This window comes from Polistes fuscatus, unplaced genomic scaffold, assembly GCF_010416935.1.
Source record: "Polistes fuscatus isolate 324 unplaced genomic scaffold, CU_Pfus_HIC Scaffold6, whole genome shotgun sequence".
In the NCBI taxonomy this organism is placed as follows: Eukaryota; Metazoa; Arthropoda; class Insecta; order Hymenoptera; family Vespidae; genus Polistes; species Polistes fuscatus.
Window position 1 is genome coordinate 2,907,687 of NW_025113140.1, and position 12,150 is coordinate 2,919,836.

The following is a 12,150-nucleotide window of genomic DNA, read 5'->3' on the forward strand; positions in this document are numbered from 1 at the left end:
TTTTTCTCTGAAATGCGAATTGCAAATAAACAAACACTGGCACACTTTTACAACTTTCTTCCTCTGTTTCATTATTAGTTTATGTTTATTATTTTGTTCTTCTTTTTCTTCTTACCTTTATTTTATCTTGTCTTTCCGTTCACTCTGCTGATACATATATTTCTTCTAGTCTTTTTAAAGGTAGATTTGGCCCCTTTTTACGAAAGAAGAAATTTTGTTTTACTTAGCTTGGCGTATAACACTGTTACCAAGATCTAAACGCTAATATTTATGTAAGTAGATAGCAAGTAAATAGGATTGCGAAAATTCCTATAAAAAAAAAAAAATTATCACGTCTTCTTCTCGCACTCAAGTTCATATTATTTAATAGCTTTTGCTAACACTTTAAAACACGACTTTTAAATATCCATTCAATGGATATTTGATTGTTTTTTTTTTTTTTAAACTTACTCCTAACTCGGAAGACAAAGAGGGGACAAATAAAAATAATAATAATAATAATAAAAAAGAAATCTAAGGCAGCATTTCATGTTAGCCGATTTTACGTATTTAGGAAAATGAAATATTTATCTGCTGGATAAGTATAACGCAAGTTATTGTAATAATGTTAACCTTTTGGTAGAAATAATCATAAATTTTTGGGGTCACGTGTTCGAAAAAAGAAATTCACTTTCAGAGAGTAAAACCTCTAAATCAGAGGGTACCGTATGCAGATCCGAATTAGCAGGCTCCGGTAAATCCCCACTGTCGTTTCCAATTCCAGTAGGAGCGATCTGTCTGGCTCTACCAATTCTAACTCTGTCCCTTCTCTTAGTTTTAAGTAACACTCCAGTTCTCGGCAATTTCGTGGATCTCGTTAGATTATTGTGGGCCGAAGTTGGCGCCGGCGCTGGCACTTGAGCCACTTTATCGGCCTTACGTAGTTTCACGCTAAACTTGAAGGGGGGTTTATAGACGACTTGAAGTCTTGCACGTTCCTTCCTAGCTAAAGTACCTGGCGAACTTTTGACCTCTCTGGAGTCCGGTGGTCGCCTTGGTACACCGTTTTGCCTTGATTGAGCTAATCTCGTCGCACCACTTACATTACCACCGGTCGTCAATCCAACCGGTGTCGATTTGCTTTTTGGTAAACCACTGGATGTTCTTGTGTTCTCCGGTCTACACTGAGAGGAAGCTAACAACCACGATCGTACCTTATTCTTGGGATCAGCATTGGGTTCGGATTCTTTCTCAGCTTGCATTGCGGAATAATCAATAACTTCCTTCCTATGTTGTTTCTTCCGTTTACGCTTGTCAACGTCTGAATTGTTGGCTCCGTTGTTATTAGAATTTTGTTTCTCTCTTGAGTTAGAAGTTTTCTTACGTTTACTGTCTTGCACCACCACGCCTGCTGCTGTTGCTACTGCTACCGCTGTTGTTGCTGCTGTTGCTGCCGTTGCCGTTGCTGTTGCTGCAGTAACGGTAATAGCGGTTGTGTTTGCTGTTGTCGTTTCCGTTTGTCGTTTTCGAGCAACTTCCTCTGATGGCACGGTTGAAGATCTCCGAGCTTGAGCTGGCTTCTTTTTCTTTAGAACATCCTTTATTTTTTTTTTTTTTAACAAATACAAATTAAATTCATATTACAGAGATACCGATCTATAATAATTAACGATGTTAGATTATCTTTCGAGTATTGTACCTTGTTTGATTTATCGGCAGAAGCAACATGCGTGTCCTTATGCTTCCGGTGTCTTCTCTTCTCTCTCACTTTCCTGTTCAATGGAAGCTTTGCACGAACTGCTGCCGGATGAACCGTCACTCCCTCCGCACCTTCCGGCGGCAACCGTACCGTTTCCGTCGTCGAGCTGTGGATTATTGTCACCGATTTGAGCTTCTGATCCGGTCGCTTGCCTAGGAGCCTCATACTGGCGATCTGAATAAATTACCGATTTAATTAATATACCTTCGAAATATTAACTATAAAATTTTGATTTATTTTATAGAAATTATGGCATAATAATATTATTATCCGTTGAACGAGTCATATATCGTATTCCAAAATTTCCTACCTATTTTCGTGTATTTTATTAATTTCAACTATACGATAAACACGCTACGTATTACATTTCTTTTTAGCCCATACTCTATATCTACGATCAAATATTAAATATTATCGTTAAATAAAAAACTAACAATATATATCGCTATATATATATATGATTAATAAAGCCTGCGAAAAACACATTTTATATGCATCCTACTTTCATGTGTATGTGTGTTCCTCCACTTACTCTTTTCGGACTGCGTCGTTGTCTTTATCCTGCATTTATTCTGGTAAAGTTCGTACGTGAAATGTAAATAATAAATTAAGTGCCATGCATATCTCTATCCGCGTGGTTGGTGCTCGTTATAGTTTTTTCGTTGTCGACGCAAACAATGCAAATAATTTTTAACGAGTTTAACCCCATCGTGCTTTTTAAATAAAAGATTAATGCTTACCAATAATGATACAGCTCCTAAAATGATCAGAGCTGTTGCGTACCAATGATCGGCTACCCAACGACGAACAGTTGCGAGACTTTCGTCGGATAATAAAAGTTTTCTTAACGTTGCTAACGGACCACTCGGATCAACCTTGAAAACAGAAAAATAATTAGAACGATATATAATATATTATGTGTTTGGATTTATTGAGGGGAAAAAAAAATAAGATAACAGATATGACAAATATTTAATTTTGATCTCACTTCTCTACACTTTTGAAAGACGTCACAGTAACCGTTGTAATCATTACACGGTGTTCCAGGCTTTGAGAACATATCCGGAATATCATACGGTGGTGAATTCCAATCGAATGATGACCTTAATAAAATATAACAATTTATATATATATATATATATATATAGAGAGAAAAATAGAAATAAAGAAGATGTTTAAAAATACCCACAAACATGGTTGATTTTCACCCGGTAAACGACAACAGAGTTCGCAAGCTTTAGTTGTAGGATCATTAGGACCAGGAATACATTGACAAGATTCTAATCCATATGCAAGACAAATGCTTCCGGTACATTCCTAAAATATAATAGAAAATAAACGATTATATATATATGCAAGATATCTGTTAAAAGTTTTAGACGTTTTAAAAAAGAAAATAATAACGAATCTCTTTATTACTCACGCCCATGAAGCAAACCAATTCCCGATTGCAAATAGTCTTATTGGGTTTATTGATTGAAGGAGGACAATAGGGTGATCTTCCGTCACAGAAACTAGCATCACGACAACCGTTGTCATCCCTACACTTATCTCCGAACCTAAGATTGCATTCAGCAGTACAGCATGGACCCTAGTAGAGAAACAAAACGTAGAATCAATTTTCTAGAGTCTCCGCCGTTCGTATTACTAGCCCTGGCTTTTCATTAGACACAAGAATATATCAAGAAGAAGAAGAAGAAGAGACACATACTTGACTAGGACTGCACACTGAACGTGGCGTAAGTGTACAGGGGGTCTCTTCTGTTGGTGGATAACGACGTTGGGGGAAACAACAAGTATCTCTGCAATCTTCTTCCCATCCGCAATCGCATTGCTCGCCATCCTCGACGACTCCGTTTCCGCACATGATACTTGTGGTTCTATGGATATGGTAAACGCAATAAACAAATGAATATAATAACAAACGTATTTTATAGAAATATAATATAATGGATATAATAATCCTATTTAAAATATATATTCAATTAGGAAAATGTATATTTATATAATAATACATTTCAATGATACTGATTTCAATTTGTCACCTGTGAAACAGCCCTTTGGTGAACGAGCCTTACTGTTGAGAACAGGATTTATGGCGTTCAAACTACACGGACTGAAGCGATTGTTGTTACGCTTATCACCGCTGGTGGCACGGGCGAACATTATGAAATTTCCATCTTCGCCGCCTGGTGTGCATTGTTCCGGATCGTGCTGACGAAAGGGGGGGAATCATACATTTTAAACTATATTCTATTTCTTTTTCTTGAATCATTATAGTCGTTCGTTAAAATACGTGTCGCGGGCGCTCATATACAAATGCACAAATATAAATTTGTTGTTTTCAAATATATAAGAGAAAAATAAACGTAGGTGGGTGGGGGGTAGTAGAACGGGCAGGAGAATGAGGTGGGTGGGTGAAAAATATCAAACACTTACCGGCGAACCGAAATTGTGACCGATCTCGTGAGCCAATGTGACGTGAGATACCGCGGGTGGAACGTGCTTTCCGTAGTTCAGCAGGGTCACTATTCCAGTATTCAAGGACTTCATGCTACCACGATAATGCTGCAACATTATTTGTATGCAGCCTACGTTATATACTATGCTGAACGCATGCCGTTAAAAAACGATACGGAGCCGATATGCTTGCTTATTTTGTTGTATGAGTGATTACATTTTCATGTTATATGTTTTTTTGTTTTTTTTTTATATAGAAACATATATATGTTATGTATCTATAGATAGTGTGTTCGAAAGAGTTGCCGAAATATTGAAATATCTTTTGTCCTGAAAAAAAATATGAAATAAATTATTCGAATAACAATCGCAATATCGACCCTTATTCTGATGATAACGAACGAACGAAGTGTAGCTACAATCATCTCTTATATGAATATATATATATATATGTTTATTTATATAACACAAATTCTCAAATTGGTATCTTAGCAAAAATTTGTATTACAACACATAGCGCTAAATATTATTATATATTATAAATAATATAATAATGTATAAAATAAAAAAAAACAAAACGGGCTATTTTAATTAAACGAGAATTACTGGCGGAGTAATTGTGATGTTGCGGTAAAGTGTATTAAAATGAAAAAGAACAAAAATAAGTATAATGATATACTAAAGATATCCTAACATTGAAAAAATGTACATGCGTGTCTTGTGAATCTTTCCAATATATGATTTGTTAAATGTTTCTAAAATGTAAGACACAACATGCACGAATCTAAAAAGTTATAATCATTACTCGTAACTGTTAAAATATATAAACTGTGTGAATCTTAGATATAATATATGTATCGAATCTAATCGAATATAACTCAATAGATATTTTGCATGGAACAATTTTTAAATTCCAATTTGTCACCCACCTTGACGTGAAATATGTTCAAAAAAAAAAAAAAAAAAAAAACAAACGGGGAAAAAAAAAGGGAAAGAAAAAAAAAGTGTCTTTGTTTATTCTTTCCTTTCGTTTCAAACGACTTACCCCGTTCTTTTCGCAAACTCCACCAGCATTCTTCAAATCCCCAGTCCAAGCAAGACCTAACGTTCCCATTTCAAAATCCCGATACGTGAACATGTAAGCCAAACAAAACGCGTCGTAATCTTCTTCTGAAACGATCAAACGAAAATATATTAATTTATATATTTTTTTTTTAATTTAATATTATTATAAATAAACATATTAATAAAAAATTATATTTTTTTTTATTAATAAAATATATTTAAAAAAATATATTAATAAATTATATATATATATATATTTTTCTTTTCAATACAAATTTGCTTTCATTAGCGAAGCAAATATCTAACGTTACAAATAATAATAAAAAAAAAGGAAGAACTTGCTTACCGGAAAATAATTCTAGATACTTCTCGACACCGTAATTACCAGGAAATCGATAATTGTGATCTCTCAAAGCATCCTCGCTATGAACTTTCACACGTTTTATCATAAAACTGATGTTGTCTGGTCTACCATCCTGATTGAAATCTAAACGGAAAACACAACAAAAAATATATCATTAATATATTCAAACAGGTACGCGCGTGTAATATGTTGGAAAATGCTTTTGATGAACCTTTGTTATTATACTTTCGTTACATATTTTATGTATTATATACTCTATATATGATACACGTAAGTACATATATGTTATACATATGCATTCAGCTTGTATTTACGCGCTACAACCATCCTATTGTAAATCAATCTGATGCGCACGCGTGAGTCGAACTGTTCTCTCGTGTAAATTCATAGTAGATCGATACTATGTGAAGTTTTCGACAGAAAACAATTTCAACGAGGAACTTTACTCGATAATAGAGAAGGGTGAGGGGCGGAAGGGGGGGAGGAAGGGAGGGTAACTGACTACGATGGACCAGAGAGATATTTTATCGAATTCCTATAATTCGATCGAATATTGCACGTAAATGACGCGTTAGCGAGGATCGTAGAGTATGTAATGAAAATACTATATAAAATCAAATCGAACGTATTAATTTTTTCTTTTTTTTCATTTTAATAAAAACAAAAATCGATAATAAATGATATCGCGATTAAGTAAAAATGAAATAAATGATAATTGATCAAAAATATGAAGTAAAATAAACGGACTAATGTTTGTTATACGGTGTTACTGTAAAATTACACATTACAATTTTACATTACATTACAATTTCTATCTTTTATAACAGACAATCTGTAAAGTTAACATTTATACGTTTAATTATTTTACAAATAAAATCATGAAGATATTTTGTGTAGACGAATTTTTGTTTTGTAATAAATATGTTTGTTTTATGTTGGTAAAAGAAAAATTTGTGGAAAATACAAATGTTTAAAATCTTTTGTTTAATAATCCTACATATGTGTGTGTGTGTGTGTGTGTGTGTGTGTGTGTTATTTTATCAACTTCATTATTATTACAAGTAAATATATATATAAAATTGTAATTATATTTAGGACATACTATATATATCCTTAACATAGTATGACTAGTGCTCGTTCATATTTGAAATTAAAAAAAATTTTGAAATATAAAACATAAAACACGTAAACAACACATATATACGGAGAGAGAGAGAAAAAAAAATACACAGAAAAGAGATAAATGTTCCTTGCGAAAGTATTTTTCGCTCGACCTGTAAAACAACTTACCCGTATGTTTGTATATTGAGTTGACCTTCTGTACATGCCTCGTCATCACTTCGATGCAAGCTTCCTCCGTGCCATATCTAGCAAAAAACTGATGATCAGCTTGCAAATAAAGCATGCAAGTTGTTTTACGTGGATCTACTGTTGCACGTTTGTGTAAATGTCTGGCTATTCGATCTCCGCTGTTGGATCTGTTAATTAAACATATATATATATATATAATAAATATATACATATCTATCAATAATTTTATGAACAACTGATATTTGATTATTTAAATATATATCATAATTATTTGTCAAATCAATTAATTATAAGATTACACAAACAATTATTTTATTTCCAATTTGTGTTATATATTTGCTTGGGGAAAATATTTCTTCGTATTTTCTAGATAGATTGTTTTTCAAATGATCACATAACTTTGATAATATTAATCGTATCTGACATAATTATTTGTCAAATCAAAATTATAGAATTACACAAACAATTATTTTATTTCCAATTTGTGTTATATATTTGTTTGAGGAAAATATTTCTTCGTATTTTGTAGATAGATTGTTTTTCAAATGATCACATAAATTTGGTAATATTAATCGTATCTGAGATAATACCTACGTTATAATAATTATTAACATTATTTATATAATTTAATATTGTAATATAGATTGTTATTTTGTATTACAATTATTTCTATTATAACACGATATCGTAAAATTAAAATTGAACAGAATTTGTCGCATCGGTTTACTCTGTCATAATTACCAGCACATATATCAATGAATAAGAAAAGAAAGAGATATAAAAGGGTGGGGGGAGGAAGGGTAAACGAGAAAAAGAGAAAATGGAGAGAAATAGAAAAGGAAAAAGATAAGAGAGAGAGAGAGAATAGTGAGAAAAAGAATTACCTAGTTATCATCTTTCCCCGATAAGAGTTTACTCTGATAATCCAGTTAAACGGGGTAGCCACATTTTATGGTAAACGTGGTCTGTTTTAACCGTGATAATATGAAAGATAGAGGATTAAAACGAAAAGGAAATTCGTGTTTCGATGATAAAAGTGACACGATCGAAGATAACAACAAAATGTGGATTTTAAAACAATTTCAATTTGAATCGTAATTACTTTTTCTTTCTCTCTCTCTCTCTTTCTATTTCTCTTTATTTTTCTCTCTGCTATTATTCTATTTTTATTTAATTCTTTTTTATTTCTTACCTGTCGTAATAACGAGCTTCGCTTTTCGTTTCTAAATTCAATATTCTCCCATTAGTTTCTTTCGAGTAGAGACCAATTTTATTATCCAACAAGGGCTCGTAAAATCCTTCTGAAGTATCATTGTTAGTCTTGGCTCTGTAAAGAAGAAAGATTTTTATTTTTATTTTTTCATTTTTTTTTCCCCACTTTTTTTTTTGTTAACTTTCATCTCATTATGTTTACAAAGGGAAGAGACAAGTAGACGGTACACGAATTTTATTGAAATTCTATACAATTGTAGGATTGGATCAGGACCATAAGAAAGTAGGGGGGCGGGGTTTATAATTATTCACACCGTATTAGGCTTTTGCAAATTTGTCAAAATAATTCCAAAATTAAATAAAATATGAATAGATGAATCAGGACCAATAAGAAAGGGGGGGGGGTTAATATTATCCACACTGTATTAGTCTTTTGCAAAATTTGTCAAAATAATTCCAAAATAAAAAGAAAGAAATATAAATAAAATATGAATAGATGAAATCGAAGGATGATGTTTTCACTTACGTATGTAAGAAAGAAATTTTAAATAGGTATTTAAATAATTATTAATATTATGACAAATGTTTTATAATTATTTGGAATATTTAAAAGCAGCAAAAGAAAGATAGGAAAACAAAAATAAATGATGACCTATCAAATGTGTCCTGAAGAGAGCCTTCGTGTAATTGATGACTCGCACATGGTAACGGATGCGGTGGTATGGTTACATCAGATGTACGATAAGCGATGCTATGATAAGTTGGAGACGTGTCTTCGTTCTCATCCAGATATCTCGCAGTTGGTTCGATATAAAACTCTTCGAATTTGGTTGCGATGGTACCGTCGAACAGTCTCACGGTCGTCACCACACCCTGTACTACTGCGTTTTCGTCTTCTGAAAAAAATAAAATCGAACAAAACAATAATAGGTGTCATCAATTTTATTGATTTATTACAAATTACATCATGTTGCAATCAATAATTTATCAAAATCGCATTATTTTTCTCCTCCAAGCTTTTCGTCATTTCAATCTCATGATTCACATTTAATTTATTTTTTGTAATTTTACTCACATTTTTCCTACACCTTCTTCTTCTCTTTTTATTATCTTTTATTTCCGTTAAATATTAAATTTTATTGCACAACGTGGATTGCAAGTTTATATATGATTGAACAAATATTAATTAGTATTTATTTCGTAAGACTTTCGTAACTTTCTCAAATTTTCTTATTTCTTCCTTTTTTTCTTCTTTAATTCATTATTTTTTTATTTGATTAAATGTAATATATAATTATTATACAAGATACGTGTACCCCGACATATATTGGATAAGTTAAACAAAATAAAATATTCTAGTTTTTAAGATCGTAGTTAGACTCGTGGTCTTATAATTTAACAAACAGAAAAATGTATCTTGTGAAATGTTTAATAATTGAATGTAATTGATTATTAAAATCACTTTGTATGGATGTTTGTACTCATTATCTTGTATATAACAATATCGAGGTTTCAAGTTAAGAATTTGAAATGTTTTGAACCCTTGCGTGTCTCGTAAAATAATGACGAGAAAAAAAGGAAAAGAAGAAAAAAAAAATAAAAAAAAAAAAATAAATAAAAGTACACGAGAGGCCAATTTCCACTTCGCAACTCATACATCCGCGAGTTTCTAGCAGCAGCAGCAGCAGCAGCGCGAAATAACTCCCCTAGCGCGTATAAAATATTTTAATCGGGGAATCCCTTATCCACGTTACGTACTACTACCCCTCGTAATATCGTACTGGACTTTTCTTACGAGTTTACTTCGCGAGTTTCCCGCCGTTAAATACGACGAAGATTATTTGATTACGCTTTTTAAAATCAAAAATATATTCGACCAAATTCGATAACGAAGAATATGAAAAAATTAATCTTACGCGTAGAATGGTGAAAATTAATTTATATCTTTCTTTTTTTTTTTAAAGAAGATGTTTATGTAAAGAAAAAAATTAAAAAAAAATTCTCTCGTAATCTTCGAGTACGTTGCAGCAAAAATAAAACGATCCCTTGGGAGAAGTTTCGTATCGTTAAACAAAAACAAAAATAAGAAAGAAATAAATTGTGAACTTTTTTATTATCTCTAATGAAATTAACGTTTCTTTCTTCGTTCTTAAAAAAAAAAAAAGAAAAAAAAAGAAAGAAATTCGTGGAGTATGCATTTGAATTTGAAAACTTACAAGTAACACGTAGGGATAGTTTAAATGTCTCAATGTTATTTTTAAATCAATTATTTTCTTTTTTATTTCACGAGACATCAAAATTTGTTCGTATAAATTATTAATAAACGTCGAACCGATGAAAAATGAAATGCACGTACAAATCATTTCTATCAAGGATAATTAATAAAGGAGTAATGAATTTTTGTTGTTGGTTTTTTTTTATTCTAATAGAAATGTTGCATAAAAATGTTGAAATCATATAAAAACTTTTGATTCATCCTATATGTAATAATTCCATCTAAATTCTGTTTACAATTTAAACGTAAATTGTCGTAGAAAATTTCTCTATCAAGAATAATTAATTTTATCAAAATACTTAAAAGATACTTTTTTTAGTTCATATTGTTGAAAGTTATAAAGTAAATGGTACTGAAAAAGAGAGAAAGAGAGTGAGAGAGAGAGAGATAAAATGATGCTAGTCTAATAAAATTTAATTGAATTAAAAATCATAATACTTGTAGATCTTTTTTTTAAGTACACGAATATAAGTTTGATTTATCTATTTATCTCTCTATCTATCTATCTATCTATCTATCTATCTATCTTTCTATCTTTCTATCTATTTATTTATGTTCTTACTTTATCTTTCTCGTTCGGATTTAAAATTAGGACGAATCTACGACTTGTCTATTTCTCTATTTGCTTTTTTAGAACAAGAGATAACTTCGTTTTCTTCCGTGGTTTGGGTTCGAACTCTCTCCCGAAGCGACTTCGTTTCCTAAAACACGATAGAAAAATTTCCGTGACACTTTCTCATCCCTTCTTCGGAATAAATCATAAAAATTTTCGAAGAGAGGAAGTAACGAAGAAAAGAAAAGAAAAAGCAAGAAAAAAAAAGAAGATAGAAGAAGAAGAAGAAGAAGAAATCTTTCATCGACGTTTTCTAACAATTTTCAAAGAATTTTCCAAACGACCGAGTTTACATATACGCGATCATTTCCATTTATATATACAATATGTATATTTATGCAAATATGTATATACGTGTTTATATATATAAATTTGTATGTGTTTGTGTTTGTGTGTGTGAGTGTGCACTGGAAATCCATCCCTATAATCGCTTTATAGTGTCTACTTTATTCCTCTTGATTTTAATCGACATTGACGATTAGAGAAGGGTGCTTTTAAACTCACTGAAAGTATATATACATGTAAACCGTATCTTGTTTCAAAGAACGGATTCGTTAAAAAAAGAAAAAAAAAAGAAAAAGGGGTTGTAGCTATTCAAGGGGAAAAAATAAACCCCGAACGTGGAGTTACTTTTAAACGTTCGTATCGATTTACTCGAGGAAAACAACTTTTTGTTATTAATATTCTCAACATTAACGTAATGTATTTATTTCTCATATATAATCGACATTTAAGATTTATTATAACTATTTATATCTATGAAATATGTATGCGATTCGTTACAAATACATATAATGTTTTTTAAAAGAAGTATTAGGTTTTGTCCCGGTTAAAATCAGTTCAGAGATTTATAAATATTAAAGTTATATTATATAAATATTAAAAAAAATATTTTTAAATATTCAACGAATCGGTGTGTGTGTCTTTGAATTATTATTTATAAAATCGATCGCTAACTATTCTCGTTCAACTTTATGGAAAAGACTACATATACATATATACATATATATTATTATTCCTTCTTTCTTTTTTTTTTTTTTCGATTCTCCGGAAAAGTTCGTGTCGATTTTAAATATTAAAATTATTGTTAAAAAAAGTGAATATTACTGAAA

The 12,150-nt window shown here is 31.2% G+C and overlaps 1 protein-coding gene across 1 annotated transcript in view; it reads right to left on the minus strand.

The window, feature by feature from the left end:
- The window catches only part of LOC122523545 (disintegrin and metalloproteinase domain-containing protein 10-like), a 31,992-nt gene continuing 19,842 nt past the window's right edge, over window positions 1–12,150 (minus strand). Inside the window, 15 exon segments of the mRNA XM_043645367.1 lie at window positions 1–1,577; window positions 1,679–1,912; window positions 2,479–2,613; window positions 2,727–2,841; window positions 2,928–3,055; window positions 3,162–3,329; window positions 3,450–3,604; window positions 3,607–3,618; window positions 3,784–3,952; window positions 4,178–4,306; window positions 5,244–5,368; window positions 5,610–5,750; window positions 6,918–7,105; window positions 8,131–8,265; window positions 8,803–9,046. Coding sequence (XP_043501302.1) covers window positions 645–1,577; window positions 1,679–1,912; window positions 2,479–2,613; window positions 2,727–2,841; window positions 2,928–3,055; window positions 3,162–3,329; window positions 3,450–3,604; window positions 3,607–3,618; window positions 3,784–3,952; window positions 4,178–4,306; window positions 5,244–5,368; window positions 5,610–5,750; window positions 6,918–7,105; window positions 8,131–8,265; window positions 8,803–9,046 — 3,011 coding nt within the window. The 3' untranslated portion in view covers window positions 1–644.